The sequence below is a fragment of the Corythoichthys intestinalis genome, chromosome 12, assembly GCF_030265065.1.
Source record: "Corythoichthys intestinalis isolate RoL2023-P3 chromosome 12, ASM3026506v1, whole genome shotgun sequence".
NCBI lineage: Eukaryota > Metazoa > Chordata > Actinopteri > Syngnathiformes > Syngnathidae > Corythoichthys > Corythoichthys intestinalis.
Genome location: NC_080406.1, coordinates 29,001,290 through 29,028,468, shown reverse-complemented (window position 1 = coordinate 29,028,468; position 27,179 = coordinate 29,001,290). Strand labels below are relative to the sequence as shown.

At 40.1% G+C, this 27,179-nt stretch overlaps 2 protein-coding genes across 2 annotated transcripts in view; one reads left to right on the top strand and one right to left on the bottom strand.

Annotated features, from left to right (window-relative positions):
- Nucleotides 1-26,556, bottom strand: part of map3k19 (mitogen-activated protein kinase kinase kinase 19) — a 53,432-nt gene extending 26,876 nt beyond the window's left edge. The window contains exons 1-3 of the mRNA XM_057852134.1: nucleotides 26,510-26,556; nucleotides 25,941-26,047; nucleotides 25,727-25,863 (exon numbers count right to left, since the gene is read on the bottom strand). Of these exons, the coding sequence (XP_057708117.1) occupies nucleotides 25,727-25,841 (115 nt within the window). The 5' untranslated portion in view covers nucleotides 25,842-25,863; nucleotides 25,941-26,047; nucleotides 26,510-26,556. The remainder of the gene's footprint in view (nucleotides 1-25,726; nucleotides 25,864-25,940; nucleotides 26,048-26,509) is intronic.
- The window catches only part of ramp1 (receptor activity modifying protein 1), an 88,931-nt gene that overhangs the window by 9,885 nt on the left and 51,867 nt on the right, over nucleotides 1-27,179 (top strand). The window lies entirely within an intron of this gene.

The following is a 27,179-nucleotide window of genomic DNA, read 5'->3' as shown; positions in this document are numbered from 1 at the left end:
TCTGCGCTTTGCCAAATTGTTGTATATAGTCGAATTGTCTCAAAATATGATTCTAAATCACATAATAATGCTATTTAAGACTTTTTTTTTATCCGGTTGTATGCACTTTAAGGGGATATTATTTCTCCTGCTTTAAACCCTGCATTTTTATAGTCGAATGTAAGCTAATTCATCAATGTTTGGTGTTAACAGGCCAATGAGCGGCTTGTCTTTTGGCGTAAATATCCTATAATACAATGTAGGCATGTGTCAGTTTGATCTTCTGACGGTATGATAACCTAAGCCAAAATATCAAGGTTTCACGGTATCACGGTATTGCAATTACAGCTCTAATATGTGATACTTTAAGATATCGGGTTTGAAAAATAAAAACTTTTTCCCATTGAATAGGATTGTTATTCTTCAAAACATATTAGCAAATTTGAACATAAGTATAATGTTAAGTTAAAAAATATATATATATTTGAAATGAAATTAAAATAAAGCAGTCCTTTAGGTGAGTCTAAACCCAGAACCACAGCTCAACATTATTACCATTAGAATAATTTTTATTTTATTTTTTTCATAAAAAGCATGTCTGTTTGACTCGTATCATATTTCCTCCGCAAACATGTTTTACCTGTCGGTTGGCTTTCCTCCTCTAAGCCGCGGCCATCTGTAAATTTTCTGTAGCCGAAGGATTCCTATACCAGCCACTTCGTTTTCTTTGATGGGGGCAAAAAAGTTCAGGAGTTTAACCTCCTCCAGCCATGGTGGAGCACAGCTGACTTACTTACACTGAGTAACAACCGGTGGGGGAGGGTTGAGTCTTGCAGCTGCTAGTGAGGGATTTCTCCATGCATTTTTGGGACAAAAAAAAAGCTAATTCCTTAGGGATGGTCTGTCTGAAAATTTTTGCAGTTTTGAAACCATGACGTTTTCATATCATGGTATACGTAGCTTGAAACCGGTATTCGGCACATGTCTGATACAATGTGGAAACCCTCGGCTTATGTTGTTTATGTTCATAAATATTGTAGCCACTTTTCTTTCTCCGTTTGAACAATGATCAATGTAATCATCACCAAACTTGTTGGCACTCGAAATAAATCAAATCTCGTCTCAGTGATCACCTAGCGTCCTCCACCACGCATCACTTTCCCCTCTGGCAAGCTTTTCATGCCTCAGACTACAAATGTATCGAAGTTTAACATGCTTTCAAAATGTATAAATTATTGCTGCGTCTCATCATCACCCTCCAGAACCTTTGATCTCTTCGAAAATAAAAAATGCAGTTAAATTATCACTTCACTTAATCTGTAGAGCAAAAAATCCGTCACCCGTGAAAAATGCCTTCGTGATGCCCGATCGTCGACACGAAGCAGAACAGCCTCCGAGCGCTTTTCACACACACACATACACCCATCTAATTCTCTTGGCATGAATCTGTTTTATGATTGCTTGTGTGCGAACGCTGACAATTTGTGTAAAATACTGTATGTATACAGTACGTGTGTCTGTGCACAGCGGGATCACTGTTTTTCATCGTGAGGCATGAGCGACTAATGAGCTAGTGTTGAGGCGCTGCTGTTTACTGGAGCGTGTGAGTGGGCATGTGTGGATTTCTCTTTGTATGTCGATAAAAGTTGGAGTTTGCTTTGTATGTTTGCAATCCCCAGTGTGAACGTCGTACATTGGCAGTATACATTACAATTAGCCGTGTGTGGCTAAATACATTTTTGCATGCGCTGCATGTAATGAAAGACAAATTAAACTTTTGTCAAGTCAATTAAATTTTTTTGCTTACAAAAAAAAAAAAAAAACAAGTGCCTAGTTCTTGCCATGTCAGGCAAGGGCGTAGGTTTGCGTAGGGACGGTAGGGACATAACACTACCATCTTTTCAGGATGCTCAAATTGTCCCCACCAACTTTTAAGCAACCTTGTTTGCATTTTGTAATGAGTTCAGTTATACTAGTATATGTAATTTAGATTGTGTTCTCATATGTTGTGAGGATAGAATTTACCCTACCATTATTAAGCTAATTATTTTCATTATGTTCAGACTTACATTTATCCCTTTTTACTTGCTGAATGTGCCAAACCCCCCCCCCCCCCCCCCCGCCCCCAAATGCACGTTTGGTTGGCGCATGACTTGCCCCCATCATCCCCCCACCCCCACCCCCCAAACACACACAGACACACGCAGCCCCGACAGATTCATGTTGACAACATGCCGCCTACTCTGCTCCCTTCGAAGGGGAGGAATATTAGAAGTTTTTGGGGCCAGCAGCAGCTTCTGCAAGTACTGTAACAAGACATCAATGTTATGGAGGTGGGGGAAACACCACTAATTTTGCTACTGAAAGTCCAACCTGCATCAGAGTTAGCATAACATTAAACTGTGTGAACTTGCTAGCCTGCAAAACTATTGTGGTCAGGACAGCTTCCACAAGGAATAACGAAGTCAAGCTAGCCATCCCTCATTTGGATCATTGTTTGCATTATGTGCATTACGGTAATGCATCGTGGTGGCTTCAGAGTCCAAGTCCCTTTATTTAACATGAACATCAAATGACACAAGACAAAAATCTGTGAAATTAAATCACATATCAGAATTTCATGAGAGTACTTTGATTCGAGCCTTGGGGAAGTCTAGTATGCTTCAGATGTAGATCAGTCCTTGGATATCTTGATATGTTATATCGTCCCTACCAATGTTGAGACCAAACCTACGCCCTTGATGTCAGGGTCCCCACTCCCAGCAGCGTCGCCGCCGTCCTGCAGTTCTTGATGGTGTCAAGTCCCACTTCCTTGTTCTCATGCTGCAGCTGCTTCCCCCCTTTCGGCGCGGACTCCTCTTGTGAGACCTGATCCATTTTTTTCTTTGTTCGGACTGCGGCCTCGCATTAAGACTCTTTCCACAGCGCCCTTTTCTCTCAACAAGGCGAGTCACTTGCGAGTTAAGCCCGAATAGTCATTGAATATACCGGCATTTAACACAACGTAACTCACAGTATGTTATTTTTTTACTTTCTCTTATTAATATGACGTATAATATATGTTTTTGGACATTTATTTTGAGGTTCAGTGGGTATCTTGGTGCACTTAAAGGGTTAATTCCGACTTACACGGAAATTTGGGTTACATCGCTCCCTTAGGAACGGAACTCGTTCATAACCCGGGGACTCGCTGTAATAATAATATAACGAATCGTGTTGTAATGTGGTGGTTTTGTTTTGTATGCTGTTTCTGAACGCGTCGTGTGACTGGCGAGAAAGTGAGAGGGCGGAAGAGTAGGAAGTTCTTACTTTCTCTTTTCATGTTTTGTTGTTGTTTGCGTCGGCTACGTTGGATAGTAGCTGTGTTGTTGCCGTCTTGCGGGACAACAATGAAATTGCGACACCGCTGTAAATTGTTGTATTTCGAGCAGGTCGTCTCATGTCAAGACAAATGACGAGTCAAATTTTATTGTTGTCAAAAAGATTGCATCTAGATGCGTTCTTATGTCGAGGTACCACAGCACAATAATTCTACATCCCTATTCACTATATGAAAACCTGGTATTGTACGATACAAGAATGTTGCCCGCAGAAACTTAATTGGCTTGGAACCCGAAATTGTCATTAAACTTAATAGAGGCTGCGCCTTATTAGAGATGTTGCCATTGTGGTCTGTTTACCACTCAGTCGCTTTCACTGATCTGTTCTGACTGTAAGGCAATACTCACCAAGGGACTGTCATTAATACTGTCACAGTGGGAGTGGTAGCCATTTAGCCACTTGCCAACACCTGTTTACACTACAGGAGTACTGAAAGAAAATCTGTTGAGCGTTTCTTGATTAAACCTTTTGTTGCGAACTGTGCCTTAATGGCTGGGCCACAGTGGGCCCAGTTCATCCATTACAGACCTTACCGCAATATCTGAAAATCCAGGATATATATTAGTGTACTCAGCCCTGCTGGATGCTTTGTTGTTGCAATATTCTGTGTATTCTGATTGCATTTAGAGGTATTTCTTAACCCATCATCCTTTATGTACAGCCTAATAATGACTAATTCTCCAGTGCGACAATGAGATTGTTCAAATCTGTAAGAAAATAATCTTTTGTGACTGCACAAGCACACTAAAAGTCCAAACACATACATTTTCAGACTTCATTGTTAGAAAATGTTTTTGTTTTGCAATTTCACCGGTTGTAGAAATGCAAATTACAAGCCTTCCTATTTTCTAGACTTAGGGACCGTTAACATGGTGACTGTCTGAGAATACGAAAAATTACAAATTTGCATTAATATGAGCCCTTCTCCATTCGAACAATGTCGAAATTCCACATGAAAACGATGTAGTATTCATGCCAGGCCCTAGGGGGCAGTGCAGATTTACAAGGCGACAGCGAATGATGCACTTTGACCCCAACAAGCTCCTCAGCCCGAAAAAAATATGCCCGCCCACTCGAAGCAATGGCATTTTTCTTTTGTTCAAAAAGGCACAAAAATGGAAACATTCAACATATTTAAAAATATTATTAAAACAGTAAATTAAAGCCGACATCCCGCCATATTTGCTGCTTTTAATGTTTATTAGCACCGCTGGGCACGTCCAATGTGACGTGTACGACTGCTGACATTATCGGCGTGGCCTCGCGCCGCCAGAGCTTTTGTTATTCATGCGGAGCAAGTCCTTCAATCCCCCACAATCGAATTCTTCCAGTTTGGAGGCAGGATTCAGAATTTTTCATCTTCGCCTTCCTTCTTTGCCGACACCATATGCACCAGTCATTGCGTCTTTGTGTCGCAGAGTCACCATGTAAACTGCCCCTCAATCTGACTTCAGTAAGATTTAGGATATAAGAATATGACATGCTTAGTTGTATGTGTATAATGAACTCATCTAATTATGTAGTTTTGTTTTTTGTTTGTTTTATAATATCAAGTCATCAATTTTAGGATTTAGAACTTACTTGGCCTAAAACCTATGAAAATTGATATTGACTTCATCTACTAGTCCTTCTCAAAAAATTTGCATATTGTGATAGTTAATTATTTTCTGTAATGTACTGATAAACATTAGACTTTCATATATTTTAGATTCATTACACAGAACTGTAGTAGTTCAAGCCTTTTATTGTTTTAGTATTGATGATTTTGGCAAAAAAGTCGAGAAAAAACAAAAATCCCTATCACAAAAAATTAGCATATTTCATCCGACCAATACAAAAAAGTGTTTTTTAATACAAAAAAGTCAACCTTCAAATAATTATATCAGCTATGCACTCAATACTTGGTCGGGAATCCTTTTGTAGAAATGACTGCTTCAATGCGGCGTGGCATGGAGGCAATCAGCCTGTGGCACTGCTGAGGTGTTATGGAGGCCCAGGATGCTTCTATAGCGGCCTTAGGCCTTAATTTTTTGAGAAGGACTAGTACATGGCTTTACAAGGCTTGCCTTTTTATAGTTGAACATCATCCTTATCAAACTAGAGTGTCATTTGTTTTCTACATACACACCACCTTCTGTGTATAAGCTGGCTAATGAAGCAAGTGTAGTGCAATGAGCCCCGAAGATGACTGAATTCTGAATTGTCTTTTGGAAAAATCAAGAGAACATAGAATGGCAACAACTGTGATTTGTCGAGGCGTGCAAAATTTCCGATTCTTAGATAATTCGCGATTCAGCCATGGAAGATTCTAGAACTATTCACAGACATCCAAATTCCGATTACTTAATTATACCAGGTAAAGCGGAACTAAAACACAGTCAGCGCGGTCTTCGAGACGCATTTAGGAACGGACCGAGAGGAAATATCATGTTTAACTCATGCCGCTAAACAAAAAAACAATAATACCTGACAGCGGCCAACAGTCGCAACAGACAACGCTCAGTTGGTTGTTGCTTAAACATACGGCCACATAATGCTACGGTAGATATCACATATATATACAGGGGTGCACATATTTTTTTTGCCCAGGTTCTCAGAGGAGGACCTGGAGATGTGACTTGGTCCTCATTGAGCTTGAGAGCCGACTCGCCTGATGCGATAAAATTATGACAAGCTTTACTTAGAGCCAATTACCTTTAATTAATTATACAAACAATTAACGCTTGATTAACATCAACTGGCACAACGAAATTGCCATTACTTTGAGGTGAAATGTAAAGAAATAAACATAAAAGCACTAATTCAAAATAAAGGGCATTCATATGCGGCTCCCACATTAACTCCAAGCCTTTGTAAAAGTGGGATGTCCTCCTCATAAGAGCTCATTGAACGTGCATGTTTAGCTCTGTGAAATGCGAGCAGAAACACGTTTGTCAGTGCATGGCGCTGTTTTTCAATAACGGGCGAGTGGGGTCCTGTCTGACATCGATAGTTTGCTTAATTGCCACATGCTCTGTTTTTTTCGTGCTTTTCAAAGTTTGGATGGTTAAAATTCTTTGACCCTACATAAAATGCGCTGCTCTTATTAACGACATTGGGATTCTCACGGCAAATTTTGCACCACATTTCCGTGCGAGCATCATTTGCTTCTAGCCATGGTACCTCCTGCAGCCACTTTTCAGCAAAAGTCCTTTTTTCCGGTAGCTCCGGTGACGTCTCTGTCGTCTGTCTGTCTTTTGACGGGGGTGGGGAAACACGGAAATAATTACTCAGTGGGGCCTGCCTCTTTGACATTTTGAGAAGTTATTTTCTCGTGTCCGCCGCAAATACAGTCGTCAGCCATCGGTACGCAAAAGCGTATGGAAGCCGTTGAAGGCCAGCGCATTTGTCTACGTCCAGTACGCATGCGCGCATGCGGACCACTTATTTGCACCCCTGTATATATAGAACTAGATGCGAAATGACAGACAACGGCGGCGTTAGAACACGTATAGAGAACTAGATGCGAAATGACAGACTTGCCGGCGTTGGTAAACAGCCGCCATCTTAAAGCAGTAGACTTCTCTGGAAGGCTCTGTTGTAGTGAACCTAATTCACTTTTTATCTAACATACTCCTAAATCGGCAAAATCTTGACTTGAATCTATCTTTAAATGATGGAACAGTTTTAAAACTTTCACATGTCGAAAGTAGACAGAAGGGAAATTATGGAATAAGGGGAGCAATTTTAACAACTTTAATGGTTGATTCACAACATTAAATTAATTGAATGTAGTTTAAAGCTGCTGATAAAGAATAGGGGCTTGAGTATTTTATTTACGGAACAATTTTGGAACTAATGTATGAAATATTAAAATTGGGTGGGGGAGTCACGAATAATCGATTTATAATCGAATCGTAGCCTCTAAATTGTAATCGAATCGTTAGGTGCCCTAAGATTCCCACCTCTAGTGATTTGCAAATCAAAGAGAATCAAATTTGTTCGACTCTTTGCTAAGGTCAGGTCGATCATGTGTTTAATCAAGTAGAGAAATAGACCAAAGAGATAAGAAAAAAAAATTCTAAAATGATATTTTCAATGAACTAACGCAAGTATGGAAACTGAATGAAATGTATGTAATGTGCAAATACATGTTTTGAATTAACAAGATTGGACCACTTCCTTAATTCATGTTATGACTGAATTAACTTGAAATTTACTGGGGGCTTATTTGAATGTTGGCACTTCAATTTGAATTTCAGGTCCCTATGACTACCTGACCAACTTAAATTTATTTAAACTAATGGCATGTGCAGTATCTTGGAGGGGGGGGCGCAACAATTTCATGAGCATGTAGAGGGAAGTGCTGTGTAAACAATAAAATTGTAATCTGAACACAAGGGAGATTTGACACTCGCTCACTACAGGTGGGGTAGAGAAAGACAGAGAAAAGCTTAGTAGAAGAATAAATATACAAAAAAATGATGTCAGGAAGCAAGATTGACTCAAAGTTCTTCTGGACAGAGTTGTATTTTTGCTATGTGGATAAGTTCTAGTCTTGTATTCAGTAGGGGTATCATCATGCTAATTCATGGCTGAAGAAAGAAGCAGGATTAATTTGGCTCTGCCCATGTTCCCTTCCTTTACTCCCACTGTTTCCTTAGCAGCATTCCAATTCAATTACACTTCCCAGTATTGAAAGTATGCCAATGTTATTAGTGGGCCTAATCACAAAATCATAATGCCATACAGAAACAACAATGCAGGCTAGCGCGTTCTCCCACTTTCTTTTTTAAGGTACGTATGTTGATTTTCCCACGCACACTTCACAGTCATCTGATCCCATATTTGAATCCTACAGTTTGCATGTTGTGTCTGGGTTGTGTGACTTTTCTGCTGGTGCTTCAAGTTCCTAGCAAATTCTAGAAACAAGCATGTTAGGTTCAATAAAGTGTCTTAACTGTCTATAGGTCTGACTATGTGTGTCAAAATGTCACCAGATTTGATATATTGAAGTAATGATCTTGTCTCAGTTTCCTGACTTGGTGTAAAATTTGGGCCTGCTGAGTTGAACACACACTGCTATTTCCATTATATGAATGTAGAGGTGCACGATAATTATCGGTCCGATAATAGGAATTATGACGTCATCCCAATAAATCCAATAACAATATATGTTATCGGGCCTATTAATAATATTTTTGGTGTCGGATTGGGATTTGGATGTGCATTTGTTTCCACTCCTGTTTTGCCAGTATGCAAAGGCTTGTTACTGTTCTAGAGGCCGCATTTTTCCTTCACTGAGTTATAAACCTTACTAGGCAATTAGCAAATGTTTGTATTATACAGAGTTACGTTTAGAAGTTATTGAGAGGCCTTTTGGTTATTGATAGGCTTGCTGTTCTGTAATTGCCAGGTTAAGAAAGTTGTTTCATAGACCAAGGCGACAAAAGTCTCCTCTCCTGTTGCACCAAATGTTTTTATCTGCTGACAAAGCACAATACCTGTTGGGTTTCTGTTTGTTTTAGATCAGTGCTCATTGTTCAGGGGAGGCATCGTCAATGATACTGACTGATTGATTTACATTTAAAAAATTATGTATATATTATCGGTTATCGTATCTGTATCGGCCTTAAGGAGCAGGAAGTTATCGATATCGGTATCGGTTTCAAAAAATGGATATCGTGCACCCCTATATGAATGGCAACAGGTCATTACAATCTTTTACTGCCAGGAGGAGGAGCTCATTCAATCCCATATTGCCACATCCCATTTTTCAAGACCTACTGATTATTTTTGTTTTATTTAAGCACCAAATTACATAAACTCATACTCAAACTCAACATATTTTACTAAGAAATAAATGGATTATACTTCCGTCCTTTCTTTCCAGCAGTAAAACATAGGTAGGTTTTATAAAATGCATAATTTTCACTGAGAAACCTGTCAAACTGTGCTAATCTCATCTGGAAATGGAGCTTCACTGCCATCTACTGGCAGTCGTGCAGCAGTAGAAATTGTTTCCAAGAAGGCGCATCACAATACAGCGCTGCTATGGATAAATGAAAGTTTCCTCATCCAAATAAATTGAAATTAACAAATTTCACATGACCCACTAATATGTCGCAGCACAGTGGTTGGGAATCACTAGACCGGTCCAAATCGTAATGCGCCCAAAATCAGCTACTATGGACTATATATTTCCTGTAATTCTAATGAGTACAAAAGGATATGAATTTCAATAGAGTACTATGAAGCTCATTTTTCGAGAGAGGCACAAATACAACAAAAAACACTTTCCACCCATAATGTTTTTAATTTGGTGTTCACAGATCTGCATTTTTAGGAGAACCTCCTCGTGTGATCTATTATTAAATAGTTTTAATTGTCATACTTCACAAACTACTTGCTGTTGAAAACATTCTGTCGTGATCATCCCTTTAGTCCCGCTCGTGTTCAATGAACCAGTCTGAGATCTGACTTGCCCTTTTGCCGGCAACCCTTTGCTACAACCGCAACAGCCCGAATGGCTTAGTAGCATTCTCTAATGGGATTACAAAATCAACAACATTGTGGCCTCACTGAATGAAAACATTCGCGGATTAAACCTCTAAAGTTTCCACTCACATATGAAATGAGAAATACATCTTTGATTTAAGGCATTTGAAGCAGAGTGAGATCACACTGACGCAACCAGTACAAAAATAAGTCACAAATTGTTCCCCTAACGTCCAGTCAATGGTTACTTACTTGGTTAAACAAAGACTAACCATAACTGATAACTACAATGACGCTAGGGCTGTCCCAAACGACTAATTTCCTCCGGATTAGTCAGCCGACTATTTTTACGATTAGTCGACTAATCTAATAATTTTTTTTTTTTTTTTTTTTACTACTTTAATAATGAAATTTTTGTTGAAGCTTATTAATTCACAAAAAACATTTTGGAACACCTAAATTCTTTATTAACATATAAATAAATAAAATAAATATCAATAATAAATCACAAACAATGAGGTCAAATGCTGCTGGCATTAACTAGTGCGAAAAAACACTAAGACTTCACCTCTTTAACAGGAGTCAAAACAATTCTTACTCTTTTTGTGGTATGTCATTGTCTATATCGTTCTAAATGTTAAAATGAATTGCAATGTCCTGGACAACCATTTTCAGGATACTTTTTGTGAGTTCATATGCTTTTTCTGGTGCGCGTTCTGCATTTTTGGGGGAGGGGAAAAACTGTTCAACTTTTGTTTGTTTTAACCTGAAAATAGATCAAGTAGAGGGCACACTGAAATATTACCACAATTATTTTGAATTAGAGGCACACATACTCACAGTAACAAAAATTAAATATATAGTATTAATTAATTTATTTAAATATAGTATACTACTATATGTATATACACAACGATACTTTATAATATAACTAACATTAGTGCAGTCATGGATTACAGTAAGCAGGCCAGTGCTGTTTCCATATATATTTTTATTATATTATGTATATACAGGATATATGTATATATTGTCCCCAAGTGGGAGCTTCCGTGATCCTAATAAATTTAATAAGAATAATTAAAAAAATATATATTTATATAATATATATATATTAATTATTTTATTAAATAAAAATGCACTTTGATACGACGCACATAAAGGTAACTTCCATTTTTAAAAATCGTTAGTAAGTTGTATGGACTTACCATCCGCTAGCTTGTTGTTTCTTGTTGTCATCGAAAATTATACTTGGGTGACGGCGCTTCAAGTGTTCGTTCATAGCCGACGTGCTACTGTGGTATGCGAGCTCAGCTTAGCAAGGAGTACACACAGTGGCACCCTCCATATTTTCCTTGGAATAATTCCAGGCTCTGGCTATTCTGGTCCGCTTTTTTGGCTTTATGCCCATTTCACTTGTTACCAATTTTGCCCTTTTTGGTAATTGGCAGTGTTTTCAACTCCTCGCCGTAGTGAAGAGTGAACCGGCGATTCACTTGGCTCGTTGTCGTCGGTTCGTCCGATTTCCTCCTCAGGAAGCCGGCGGCGTGCATAAAAACACGGAGAGGCGTTGGATGTCTCTTTATGGATACTTTTATTGACCAAAACAAAAACGTGGGGGATTCAGCCACTGAACTCCGCGGTACCTGCGCACTTTCCCAACTCAGTGATCTCGCTCCCTCTCTCTCGCTCGCCCACTTTCTTCCTCTTTGCTCAATTTGACAATGCCGGTCACATTGAAATAACAGCGATCCCCTTGGGGGTGCCAGTAACAACCGCTTGCATCGCGAGCGCCCGCCATTCTAAACTTTATCCGCATGTAATTTTTTTCTCAACCCATCATTACCCGTCAACGGTATGTTTTGCCCATCGACGCATTTACGTCATCGATGACGTCGACTAGTCGGGACAGCTCTAAATGACGCATCCATTTTGAGCCAAACCAGAAGATAAGGCACCTGGCTACTTCCTGTTCAATCGCTTAGCAACCAGCGCCAAATTTGGCCAAAAGATTTACTAAGTTAGTTATACTCAAGTTATTTCACACCTGATTGGCGAACAAGCTATTACCCAAACAGTTTTCCATAATATTGTATGCCCTCTAGGGGTGTGACAACATATCGAAACGGTGATATATCGTGATACTTTGTGTACTTTCGAGATATCGTTTTAAAAAGGTGTCAATGTTTCTAAAAAAAAAAAAAATTTTTTTAAATTTTAAAAAAAGAACCATCAAGTTGCTACCAAAATCTTCCACCATAATACTGTCTTAGTTAACTCTAAGGCTGCCATTGACGGTGCCCAACGCCCAATCCACTTATACTGAGAACGTTCGTTCATTCAAAACCAGAGCATTCACAGTCATTTGGTCCGATTTTTGGGGCATTTACAGGTCACTTGCTCTTCATTTTAGGGCATTTCCTGTTGAGTTTGAGTCACTGCATATTCATTTGGGTGATTCCCAGGTCACTTCCTGTTCTGTAACTCAAAATAAACTTCCTGTTCTGTAACTCAAAATAAACAGGAAGTGACCCATAAAATACCCCAATTTCAACAGGAAGTAACTGAAAATCAACAGGTAAATGACCTTAAATGGCCCAAAATTACCTCATTGCCGCATTGGCTGCCACTGACGGCCATAGACGTTCAATCCGTTTGAAGTGGGAGGGATGGCAGCGAATGAACATTCCACCCTACCAGTTCAAATGGATTGGACGTCTACTAGTGATAAACTCATTCCAATTCACAGCAGAAACTTGTTTTTCTGTTTATTAGTTGTTTGTAGAATATCCTAAAATGATTTCCTGACCAATGTATCGATAATCGTTGTATCGCCATCAGTGTTGTTAATAACGGCGTTACAATATAACGGCGTTACTAACGGCGTTATTTTTTTCAGTAGTGGGTAATCTAATTAATTACTTTTCTCATCTTGGCAACGCCGTTACCGTTACTGAGGACGGAAAGGCATGCGTTACTATGCGTTACTATATTGGTTGAAAAGTCTGAGGGAGACGGACTCACTGAGACGACAGAGCAGAGCAGGAGCGGGGAGGAGGCAAGAAAGTTGTGACGCCGAGCAAACGCGATGCTAGGTAGCTCCAATAATATACAGTATGTTGTAGCCGATAGCCGACAAACTACGCCCGCATGTTATGGTAGATATGTTAGACATGGTAGATATCACATGTACTGTATATAGATATAACTAGATGCAAAATGACAGACATGGCACTAAATGCGTTAGTAGACAGCCGCCATCTTAAAGCAGTAGGCTTTTTAGGACGGCTCTGTTGTAGAGAACCTTCCTAGCGAACCTAAGTAACTTTTTATCTAAAATACTTCTAAATCGGCAAAATCTTGACTTGAATCTATCTTTAAATGATGAAACAGTTTTAAAACTTTCATATGTCGAAAGTAGAGAGAAGGGAACTAATGCAATAATGGGAGCAATTTTAACAACTTTTAACAGTTGATTCAGGGTAAAGAGTAAATTAGGGTAAAGAATTGGGATCGGGGCAATTGTACCAAAAACCTCCACAAATAACTTCACATAGTGTGGCCAATGTTTTTTTTTTTTTTTTTTTGAGGGAAAAAAAAAAGAAGTAATTATCACCAATTACTTTGCCAAGTAACTAATTACTCTTACATTCAGGTAATTGAGTTACTAACGCAATTACTTTTTGGGAGAAGTAATTTGTAACTATAATTAATTACTTTTTTTCAGTAAGATTAACAACACTGATCGCCATATCGTCAGATCATCGTTATCGTGAGCTTTGTATCGCAAATCGTATCGTATCGTATCGTATCGTATCGTATCGTGAGGTACTAAGAGGTTCCCACTCCTAATGCCGTCTTTGACTCATTGACTCTCATTGTAACTAATAGACATCTAATTCATTTGAACTGGCAGGGCTGACAGTGATTATTCACTGCAAGTTAAAAGTGTGAAAGTAATGATGTGGAAAATTCAGTTTGTAGTTAAGTTAGGAACCAAAACAACTGTAGCAGGGACATTTGCCCTTCAAGCCACATGATTGACCATATAACAAAGACTTCACTGCAGGAGTTGAGATAATGAGTGATATGATTTTGGTAGCCATGAGGCAGTGCAGTGACATTTTGTGTCACTTGAATCTATAAAATCGAGTTTCTCTAATCCCTGTACTGCTGTTCTTCGTGTTATGTAGAACATAACCTGAAATGGTTTGACTGATTGTATCAGTCTTTGAAGTTAGATAAAAACAAATTAAGTACCCCTGCAGTTTCAGGACTGGTTTATATGAAAGCCGTCAATTTTTGGAACAATTTGAATTTAAGTTGAGAAGGTTGTTGTTTTACACCCGAGTTCCTGGGCATACATTTATTACCGTCAGTATTGTTTATTGCTAATCTGTTTACGTTCTGCCATTCTGCTTTTTACTTTTTTTTTTTTTTTGCCCATAGTAAATGGGACACATTAAGTTCATAGATAGCCAGCTATTTATTTTGACCCAAGCGTTGCTCGACTGTTGTCGTGCAGTATTTATCTAAATCCGCTTCTTAACCTGTGCAGCCCTAATTTGCTGTAATAATGAAAATGACACACAAACAATTACTTTTAAGAGGAGACACATTGTTGTTGCTTCTTTAGTCAACAAGAAGTCAAGGCTGTCAGATGTAAATATATCACATGTGCGCATGTGGACAGCTGATAAGAAATGCTCATTTCTTTTGGTTCTAAATCATCCCTGTAGCCATTTCACTCCCCCTCACCTCTGTCTGCTCTGATCCCTTTTACACCAAAATGTACTTTGAAATACAGAATCCAATTCATAGAGTAATGAATGAGAGATGATAACAAAGGAATAATAATACTGTATATCCGGATAATTAACAGAGGGTATAAGTTACATATAATATTACTAAGGGTGTAACGGTACATGTATTTGTATTGAACAGTTTCGGTACGTGGTGCTCGGTTCGGAACGGAGGCATACCGAACCAGTTTCTGACGTAATGTAACCCTTACTTTTCAAGGCTGTGAGTCAATCGGGTTACAGTTTCTTTGTGTAGTTTATATTTACTCCGTCTTCTCTATAATAATGAGAACCAACACGGTAGGACAGTATAACCCAGAAACGTCAACGGCGCGACGATGTGGCCGCCGCAAGAACGCAGTGAAACGCGGGCGTTAAAGTCAATCAGCAGAGTTTATTATTTGACACGAGACGCGACCCTCCTGCGTCAATACTACTACCGGTAGCTAGGATCGGGCAGACCGGAAGTCACTTGTGTAAAAATACGGTAGATCCGGTCGATTTTCAAACTAATATGCAATCGTAACCCACTTTTTGAGTCTATCAGATCTCTTGAGTGGTAGATCGGGGCACAGTTGACTTGTCTTTGTTGATTTACTGCTGTTTTCTCTGCTATAATAATAACCAACACGGCCCCGTGTCAACAAGTAGGAACTAATATTTACATAGGAACTAAAGTTATACAACATAAAATATACAAGATAAATGAATACTATATCACATTTGTAAAATATAGACACATAATAAAATGAATAATAGCACATTTAAATAAAATAAATTGAAATGAGCTAAAACACCTGTAATTAAATAATAAGAATATTACACAGATCCCGCTTACACAATTAAATTTATTAATTTCTGTGTGGTGCTTTAACTTGAGAAAATCCACCAACAAAGCTTTTGAAAACCGCTCATAAGAAAAAAAAAATTCATTGAGGCATGTCATTTGTAAAATACATGTTAAAATCTTTGTCATTGGGATTGCTTTTCTGTTTAGCACAGGACTTCTTTTTTCTTCTTTCTTTCAGAAAGAAAGCTGACCAATACGCGGGGTCTGAAAGGCAAATTGTTGTTGGATTATCTTTAAATACCCGCTACTTTTTGAGCAGAATTCTAGCTTTGTATAGGCTAATGTTCCTATTGTTGAAAACACAAAGGTGTGTAATAAACAACTAGCACATTTATATTTTGCATTTTGTTTTCTTACTGTACCGAAAATGAACCGAACCGTGACCTCAAAATCGAGGTACGTACCGAACTGAGATTTTTGTGTACATTACACCCCTACATATTACAGTAACATAATTAGTATCACTGATGTTCGAAGTCCACCACCCCAATTTCTGAGGAATCAACCCTTAAAACTAATACTTTCATGTGAACTGGGAAGATGAGCAGGTCTCGAGCAAGTCACGTGGTCTTGAGCACTACACTAGTGTCTTGACCTACTACCTGAGATGGCAAGATCAATATATACATTGTCCTGGGAGTGGAGGTCTTTAATCAGTGCGGGTGACTGGTAATGACTATCTCTAGACAGTAAAGGGCCTGAGCTATATATAAGAATTTTGTGACTTGACCTGTGGACTGAGTTTGAATTTGACAAAACACAGCAGAGCTGTTTTGCCGTCACTCAAGTCTTCTCTGAATACTAAAATTAGAAGAACACGAAGGATGCTGTACTCCTCATTGGAAAGCTGAGGCTTTGAGATTCCTCTAGAGGCTAAAACCATCGATTGACACTCAGTCCCTTTCCTAGAGAGGCATTTATAAAACATGCTCCTGTGCCTGCGTGCATCCCTGTCATTGTCAAAAAATAAATTATCCTGTTTTAAAGTGCTTGTGACACAAAAAAAGCATGTTTATTTCATATTACATGCGGTATTTTATGCTCCTGAATGAAATGGACCACTTGAATATGTGCAAAGGCTATCGATATATTTATTCAATTTCTTGAATCGTGCGCTATGGAAATGAGAGACTTCCGGCCACAGTCTCGGTTTGAGGAAGAAGGCGGATGTGACGTCTCGAGTGACATCTTCACTATAAAGCCATACTGTTGTATGAGAAGGACTGCGGATTCATCGATTTTGCGGATTAATTTGTCTATTTTCCGCATCACACCAGCCCAATTTGCTGCAGAATTTTGTTGCTACACCAAGGTGAGTGGTTTGAGCCTTTTTAGGTTTCAAAAAGAACTTGTTCACCGTGAAGAATGGGCAAAACAAGTATGACAATGGAGCGACTAGTGGACGGACGAGGAAGTGAGTAAGCTACGTGTTTTATATTATTTAAAGTACTGGGATCATGGCACACGTTTTAATAAGGAGGCGGCTTGCATTTTGTGGGTGACAATGCTCTTTGTCCACCAAGAGGGCGAAAGTGGCCGCCTCCCACGGCCGACGACCTGAGGCTTGTCGCACACCATGGTTGCCTGCCGATGAAGGCGGGGGCGCCGGTGGTCGGGCAGCCACGCGCTCTTATCTCCGGTTCTCGATTGCTTAGAGACTTCCACCCCTCTCGGCCCTCTTCGTGTACCCGCCGAGAAAGCGCTGTCCTCGGCTTGGGCCCGGGGACCCCCCTCGCTTTTGTCCACGGTTGCCGATTGTGTCGAGATTTTCACCCCCTCAACCCCTCTTAGCGTGCCCGCCGTGAGAACGCTATCCTAGGCTTTGGCCCGGGCAGCCATGGGCTCTGACGTCGGCCGTTTGTCCACCGAGGATGTGCCATTTACGGCGTTCATTCCCCAGCTGCGTCCCTAGCGACGAGCACTTCTGCCGCGGCTGCAGCAGGGGAACGACAAGCCGAAACTTTCTTCCCACCAGGGGCTGGCCGATTGGTGAAGGAAATCACCCCCACTTTTGTGTGTGACATGAGTCGGGGTAGTTTTGTGTGAATTTTCATGTTCAAAAGGCGACGAAGAGACTTGGAAGAGCCGCTCGGTTTGGGTTAGCATGCAGCCTAGCTCTCACACTCCTCTTTTGTTTACACTCTTTCCTCCATCTCTGAGTCCCCACGAGGAAATGACAAGAGCCGGACTAACTCCAGTGGCGTAGAATATCGTTCGGGAAGTTTAAGAAGTCAGCAGTTCCATTTAGAACCGTTTAGCAGACTGTTATTTGTCATGACCATACAATTTATTTAGCAATCTGGGAAAAATACTTAGATACAAAGAATATCCTGTAAAAATATTGGAGTAGAAAGATAAAAAGAATGATGACATTTTACAGTCTGCTGTAATCATCAGAGTTGTGTTTGTTGTCTCCTTCACCTTTTTCCTCATTCTGAATCTTCCTCATCCTTCAAATACGACTCAGACATATATGGCTATATGCCACAGGCTTGCTCTGGTTCAACAGTATCGCTTAAAAGATCCACACTTGAATCAGAATCGCTGAAAAACGATTCGTCCCCCTTTGGGCTCATACTAAATCCACTGAAATCACTCTTTCGCTGATGTCATCACCCAGATGGAGGCGCCAGAGCGCTATAATGACAGGAGGCGCTAAACAGCAAACTTAAAGAGCATATGACACCAGAAAAAAAGTCTTAAATGGCATTATTATGTGAATTAGAATCATATTTTGAGACGATTCGACTATATACAACAATTTAGCAAAGCGCAGATGACGAGAAATTAGTCTTTTAATCTGCCGGTTAGCCACGCCTACCATTATAGGGCTTTAGCATCCCCAACAGGTGGATGACGTCAGCGGTAGACTGGGCTCATCGGTTTTACTATTCAGCCCATTGAGGGGGAATTGTTCAGAACGAGGAAAACGCGACGAAGAGAGCCGCAAAATGTCATTGTTTCAGTCTCTCTACTCCAATATTTTTACAGGATATTCTTTTTATCCAAGTATTTTTCCCCAATAGCTATATAAATGGCTTGAGAAGGACCAGTCGGCCCGTCGAGGGGGAACTATTCACAACGAGGAAAACGCGACGAAGAGAGCGGCAAAATGTCATTGTTTCTGTCCCTTTACTTCCATATTTTTACAGGATATTCTTTTTATCCAAGTATTTTCCCCAATTGCTAAATAAATGGCATGGTCATGACAAATAACAATCTTGTGCTAAATGGAATATGAAATAATAAAAATCCATTTATTCAAGACGACATGGTAAAATTACACCATAATGGTCAAAACTGTCGACTTCACCTTTACTGTCGCACCTCCCGAACGATATTTTATGACACCTAAATCGGACATATGTTATTTCCCTTCCCCGGCTCCGGAGAATGTAAACAAACCAGAAGGAGTGACAGCTAGCCGACATGCTAACCCGAACCGAGGGATGTTTCAAAGTCTTCGAAGTGGAAAATCACACGTAACTAGCCTGGATTATTTGACATGACGACCCGGTTGTCGAATGTCTTCGCGGATCGGCAAACCGCCCAGCGGAGAGCAATTTACAGTTCGTTCCCGGGAGGAGGGTGGCTGGAGTTGTTGTGCAGCTAACGTGCTAACAGCTAACTGCTAATGAGCATGAGGAGAGCTTTTTACATGCCTATCAATGATCAAACCTAAGTAGTCCTTTATTTAAAGAAATTTTGTAGTGTTTACTTTGTAATCACTGTATTCGTATTTGACATAATACAAAACAAGATGTTTACTCACTTCCTCGTAAGTCCAATGGTCCCACAGTAAATATCCACGGTGAATGGGAACCTTTTGAAACTCCAAAAAGGCGCATACGCCTCTCCCGCACACAGAATGATTTTTCTGCAGCCGTTTGGCTGGCGTGATGCGAAAAATAAACGTATTAATCCGCAAAATCAGCTGAATCCTTCGTCCTCATACACAACAGTACACTGTATAGTGAAGAGGACGTCTTCTACCGTACACGTCACAGCGCCCTCCTCCTCAATGCAAGACCGAAGCCGGAAGTCACTCATTTTCATGGCGCGGGATTCAAAAAACTAAATAAATATAGCGATCGCTTCCACACACATCCAAGCGGTCCATATCATTCAGGGGCATAAAATAACGCGTGTATTATGAAATAAACATGCTTTTTCGTGTCACAGGCACTTTAAAGACTCATTTCTCATTATCTGCCCTTTGCCAAATTGTTGTACGAATACAGTCGAATCGTCTCAAAATATGATTTTAATTCCAATAATAATAATGCTATTTAAGTTTTTTTTTTTTTTTATCGTGTCAGATGTTCTTTAATGAGCAGCTGTCATCAGCTGTTCGACGCCCTTCAAGCAATTGTGTTCCTTTTAACTCATAGAAATGTTAAATGCCCTTTATTTTGTTCATGGTGCTGATGCCAAGGGTGCTTGTGTTTATCTACAGAGGAAACAAAACTAAAGATTGGTGTTACCTTTAGCTAGCTTGAGTAGAAAGAATATGGCTTTACACAAGGGATATTTCCCATGTGTGTAGAATGGTTGAAATGTTCATCAAAGTCTGAATATTCTGACAGCCTGAATGCAAAACATCACATTTCCCTATTTGCCGTCGACTCGTCGTGGAAGTGTTTTGCATTGTTCTTCATTGCACGAGTTCTCATCGGAACTTCCTCTTTGTTCTTAAATGAAACCCTCTGTTGTTCATCTGGATTTGATCAAAGCAGTGATAAATATTGGCTCAGACATTTTTCTTCTTTTAAAAGCTTCCTACTTAGCAAGCTGGCTACACACACATACCGTATATTTCAATACGTAAGCAAAGGCACAAATTTTTTCCTTTATCTGCTTGGAAAGCCATCGTAAATGTTGAACCTGTTTAATATTTACAAGTGAAAATCATTATGGTGTATATGGTTGAATAGCGGTCAACTCTCGTTCTGGCTGGGAACTTATCGTATTTTACCCCTCTTTCACGCCGTCCTACTGTATTTCTATTTTCCTGTAATTCTCCCGTATTAAAAAACAGTCTTCTGCCTCTGCTCCTATTTGAACACTGTGTTACCAGCACGACCAAGGGCTGCTATTCTTTTTAATTAGGACCAGCGTTAATGAATTAATGAGTGCATACGATGGAAGAGCGAGAAAAGAGAGAGAAGACAGGTTGTGGGCAGTTCAGAAAAAGGTGATGTGTTGGGTGGCTGCATCCACCTCTGTTTGGTGGGTTCAAATAAAGTGCCCAAGCAATGAGCAATCTGAGGATTCCGTGTGTCTGTTTCCTCTTTGCCATTGACTTGGGGAGAGAACTGGATTGAGCGTTACCGAGCCTTTGAAGACTTTGCATTCCCTACGGTGCGGAGTTGAAGATACCGTTGCCCAAAACAAGCAAAGGCAGAGGTAACAACTGTCACTGGCCTCGCGAAAAATGCAACCTGCAGTCGGCTTGGTGGCAGTTGTCACGAGGTTTTATGCCGACAGTGGAAACAAACTCGAAACAACAGAGAGATGGATGGATGTAAGGAGGAAGGCATTCCTGCTAAAAAAAAAACAAAACAAAACTGAAGTTCTGTAAATATCTCAAAAAATGGGGCAGCGAATTTACTTTCCTTAAGAAGAGCAGCAACACAGGTCGTCCTATCAGATTCTGATCACCTAACGAATAAGTAAGCTGTTGACAAGTTGTTTAGATATCTTGTTGCCTGGTACACCAGACTCACCGCTGTTCCAGCTATTGAGTCCGACCACCATTCAGCGGATACAATTTCCAGGGCGGAGCAAGCCACAGCAAACAGACAACGGAATGGACCAATCAGCGACGGGCAGACGGGACGTTAGTAAAATGACGAGGGCAGGACGAGGGACTTGCGCGCGGAAGTAAACATACGAAGAGAGCGGAGTTTATTCAACATGGCTAGCGCAAAACAGACTGTTGTCAATGACTCATGTCGATGTGTTTTTGGTCATTTAAAACTGATTTTACCGTGGATTGGAACCTATTCTCAGGCTCTCCCGTCCACCATCTGTGTTGTTGTGGAGACGACTTTCGACGCGCAAGAGTGACGTGGCTCGTTAAGAACACGTCACGCAAATAAACGAATCTGATTTGTCGATTGATTTTGTACCTGCTCGAGAGGCCGTTAATGGGCTGGTTCCCAGTCTTTTTTCTCAGTGTTTGAAAAATACAGGGAGAACAGTCTGGCCATGCCAGGGAAGATATCTTGTACTCCTGTTTTAAAATGTAGCAGATGCTGCAGTTTGGTTGGGGTGGTGGGACAGCTCACAACGAGCCCAGGAAAATATCCCTTATTTTCAAATCCAAATCTTGACATTGTATGCAGTAGACTCAATGAATCTACCGATTATTTCATCGATTAATTGAGCCACCAAACTGAAGCAATATAGCATGATTTAACACTATTTTACTTTGAATGAGGCTTTCAGCTTCCGATTGTTTTCATCAGCGATTAATGTGTCGATTATTTTTTTCGAATTATTAATGAATTGGAAAAAAAAAAAAAAGACTCATTCAAATAAAACAACATGCCAATTTTTATGGCACAGTGGCTCACAGTTCAGAGGTCACAGTCCAAATCCAGGCTTTGGTCTACCTATGAAGTCGTCATAACCTCCCTGTGCCTGCGTGGGTTTTTGTGCAGGTACGAAGATTTCCTTCCACATTCCAAAAATAGCTACCGTAATTTCAGGACAATAAGACGCTACTTTTTTCCCCTCATTTTGAATCCTGCGGCTTATAGTCCAGTGCGGCTTATTTGTTGTTTTATTTGGGTTAAAAGGCAACACTATATTTGAGAGCGGCCTCATAACACTGCCATAAGACGATCATAATTATGGCATGAGACTACCATGGGCATTCATGAATGCTTATGAGCGATATAATTAAGGGTCATCCAGCAAATTATGTGACTAACTCCATTTAGGTCCATCTTTTACATCCATTCAAAAGTGAAATAATTTGCTGGATGAAACAAAATTACATCTGTCATAACTACCATTCATTAATGCTCATGACAGTGTCATGTCATGATGGTCTTATGACAATCTTCTGGCCCCACTGTCAAATAAAGTGTTACCAAATATCATAACTACCAATTAATGAAACAACTGGAAGAGTAACTGAAGACATAAATAACACAGAACATGACTTTTGATGTTATTTACATATGTAGCAATGCATGCTAGGAGGCATGTTGGATGACAACAGTCTTGACAGCAGGTGGCAGCAGAGGTTGACTGTCTCCCCCCAAGGGAGCAGTGATGGCCAAATAAAGCTTCTTGAAGAAATGAAGCTTTGCAGCCAATTGTTTCAAAGCTTCATGGTGTTTCATTTGGTCTCATGACAGTCTTATGATCCCGCTGTCAAATAAAGTGTTATCGGTTGATATCGTTTAGTGTAAGTATCCCATAATAAAGTGAGGGCAGCTGCGGGTTATAGTCCGGTGCGGCGTATGTATGAACAAATCCCGTTTTTGTATCAAATTTGTTGGGTGGCGGCTTATAGTCCGAAAATTACTATTAATATTTGGTTGATGTTATATATATATATATATATATAAAATCATGTCTTTTGCTTTCTTATTCTGTACTATTTTAACTTCCAGCTTTTTGGGATAGGCTACTTGTATACAGATGTGTGTGCTGCTGCCCCTATTGCTGTGCCCTTTCCTCCATGCTAATTGCGTGCTATTACCTTCGAGGACTGATAACCCTGCTGTTGTTAATGACCAACTGGTGATGGATGGGGTCAACTTGACACATCCCCTCCTCCCCAACACACATACATAGGCACACACATAGTTTCTAATTGTCACGGTGAACTGTAGGTGTAGCCGAGGTTGGTACATCAGTTGATGTGTGCATTTATTTGGGCTATTAAATGTTCCAGCCTCTCTAGTAGTACCTCTATAGTCAACTCCAGTGTGTTATTTATAGCAATTGCTATGATACTTGAATTATATAACGCAGTTAAAAAAAAGGAGAAAAAAAAAACATAAAAAACAACCACAACAGGACATTATTCTTCATGTTTCGGTGCTTCTTTTAGGCAAGCGTTACTCGTTGAATGTCACAGACTGTTTGTTTGTGTCAAATCATCTTAACCCAGATAACATTGAATTATTCATGCATGCATCATCACATTTGCAGTGTGTTTTAGTATCCGTGATGCCAGAGCCACACTGTTTTTTTTTTTCTGCTCTAGGCATAAAATAGTCCCAACTAGGTCATAAATGGCTTTCACATCCTCAGTCGGTCACGGCAGGTAATTGCTAATGTAAATTTTTACAACAATATGCCAGTGTTCATTCACAAATTGAGTATTGCAACACTTTGTAAAAACTCAGTTACTGTAATACAAGTTTGTAGATACAGTGACGGGATGTGGATTTGTTGTTCGTATTAAACTTTAGCTGGGAAGGTTGGCAGTAGGCCTGAACGATATTGGAAAAAAACTATTAATGCGATTTTGGGGTGGTTTGCGATATATTGCGATATTAAAACTAGAACATTTTTCACTAGATAACTTGAATAGCTCTCTTTGGGATAGGCCTGAACGACATTAGAAAAAAATGAACATTGCGATATATATTCAGTGGGGCAAATAAGTATTTAGTCAACCACTATTTGTGCAAGTTCTCCCACTTGAAAATATTAGAGAGCCTTGTAATTGTCAACATGGGTAAACCTTAACCATGAGAGACAGAATGTGGGAAAAAAAACAGAAAATCACATTGATGGATTTTTAAAGAATTTATTTACAAATCATGGTGGAAAATAAGTATTTGGTCAATACCAAAAGTTCATTTCAATACTTTGTTATGTACCCTTTGTTGGCAATAACGGAGGCCAAACATTTATTGTAACTCTTCACAATCTTTTCACACACTGTTGCTGGTATTTTGGCCCATTCCTCCATGCAGATCTCCGCTAGAGCAGTGATGTTTTGGGGCTGTCATTGGGCAACACGGTCTTTCAACTCTCTCCACAAATTTTTTATGGGGTTGAGATCTGGAGACTGGCTAGGCCACTCCAGGACCTTGAAATGCTTCTTCCGAAGCCACTCCTTTGTTGCCCTGGCTGTGTGTTTGGGATCATTGTCATGCTGAAAGACCCAGCCACGTCTCATCTTCAATGCCCTTGCTGATGGAAGGAGATTTTCTCTCAAAATCTCTCGATATATGGCCCCATTCATTCTTTCCTTTACAAAGATCAGTCGTCCTGGTCTGTTTGCAGAAAAACAGCCCCAAAGCATGATGTTTCCACCCCCATGCTTTACATTGGGTATGGTGTTCTTCGGATGCAATTCAGTATTCTTTCTCCTCCAAACACGAGAACCTGTGTTTCTACCAACAAGTTCTATTTTGGTTTCATCTGACCATAACACGTTCTCCCAGTCCTCTTCTGGATCATCCAAATGTTCTCTAGCGAACCGCATACGGGCCTGGACGTGTACTTTCTTCAGCAGGGGGACACGTCTGGCATTGCAGGATTTGAGTCCCTGATGGCGCATTGTGTTACTGATAGCAGCCTTTGTTACTGTGGTCGCAGCTCTCTGTAGGTCATTCACTAGGTCCCCCCGTGTGGTTCTGGGATTTTTGCTCACCGTTCTTGTTATCATTTTGACGCCACGGGGTGAGATCTTGCATGAAGCCCAAGATCGAGGGAGATTATCAGTGGTCTTGTATGTCTTCCATTTTCTAATAATTGCTCCCACAGTTGATTTCTTTACACCAAGCGTTTTACCTATTGCACATTCAGTCTTCCCAGCCTTGTGCAGGTCTACAATTTTGTCTCTGGTGTCCTTCAACAGCTCTTTGGTCTTGGCCATAGTGGAGTTTGGAGTGTGACTGCCTGAGGTTGTGGGCAGGTGTCTTTTATACCAATAATGAGTTAAAACAGGTGCCATTAATACACGTAACGAGTGGAGCCTCATTAGACCTCGTTAGAAGAAGTTAGACCTCTTTGAAAGCCAGAAATCTTGCTTGTGTGTAGGTGACCAAATACTTATTTTCCACTCTCATTTGGAAATAAAGTCTTTAAAAATCAAACAATGTGATTTTCCGTTTTTTTTTCCACATTCTGTCTCTCATGGTTGAGATTTACCCATGTTGACAATTACAGGCCTCTCTAATCTTTTCAAGTAGGAGAACTTGCACAACTGGTGGTTGACTAAATACTTATTTGCCCCACTGTATTGCCAAGGCTCCACACTTACTTTTTGCGTTGGTTGCACCTAACTTTTTCCTTAAGGTGCACCAGCACAACACTTTGACGCTCACGCGGCCAAGAACAGGCTTCATCCAGGCTTGCTGTATATCAGGGGGATCCATGATCTGCACACTTTCTTCTTTTCTGAAGTAGAGCAAGTTTACGTGTTAAAAAAAAAAAACAATTGCACATCCTGCGATGTGACTATTGTGCATACGCACATTGCAATGGCGATGTTCAAAAGATATATTGTGTTGGTCTAGTTGGCAGCAATCATTCGCTGCCAGCCTCTCCCAGTTCAAATGGACTGGAGATCCATCATCGTTAGCTAAAAATGGGTTAAACTCATGAAATATTTTCATATTTTTATTGGAAATGACATGAAAACACTCACAATGCAGAGAATAATAAATAAGTAAACCCCTGGAAATGTTTCCAGTAGTTGCAGATCAGACATGCACAACCATTAGCAAATCAAGCAATAAAAGCCAATGCATCTATAATAAAAATATTTGTTTGGTATTATTTCAAGTCAGGAGAGAAAAAAAAAGCCACTGCCGTGTTTGTTACATCTTTCCATGTCCTTTGAAATGAAAACAACCCGTAGGCGAAAGGTTCTGTATCTCCCCTTGTGATCTGTTGATTCTAGCGACACATTCATCAAAATGAAATAGACCAGCAAAGCAAATCTTGCATTTCGCGATAACGACTGCTTCTATTATGGGAAAACGGACCAACGCGTCGAGGTGCGGAAGCCAAACAGAGAGCCACAATGTCTTTTTGTACTCACCTATGCAACTCTCAGTGACAGCAACACACGTCTTGCATAACAAACAATCTGCTAACAGCTGTTTTCAAGGCCAGATACTGCCGCTAATTAGCTGCTTAACTGCGGCCCATTAAGCAGCCCGTTAGTAGGACTACAAATGGCACTTTGGACTCGGTAGATACTGGCTAACACACGCCACACAGTTTGGACAGGCTTTGAATTTTATGGGGTTTTTTTCCCGACACCTCATAACTTTATCCATAGACTTCATAATCATATTAACGGGACACGGGGCGCGGGGCCGATTAATAGGGGGCCTGCATTGTTGGCGTGGCCGTCAAAGCTGGCCGAGTGGAATCAAAGACAAAGAGGTTTTTTCGTTGAAAAGTCTTGTGAATAAATGCTTAAATCCCCTAATTCTTTATACAGTGTATCACAAAAGTGAGTACACCCCTCACAGTTCTGCAGATATTTAAGTATATCTTTTCGTGGGACAACACTGACAAAATGACACTTTGATACGATAATAAGTAGTCTGTGTGCAGCTTAAATAATGGAGTTAATTTATTTTCCCCTCAAAATAACTGAAAATATAGCCATTAATATCTAAACCCCTGGTAACAAAAGTGAGTACACCCCTATGAAAAAAAACGTACATCCTTAAATGTCCAAATTGAGTACTGCTTGTCAA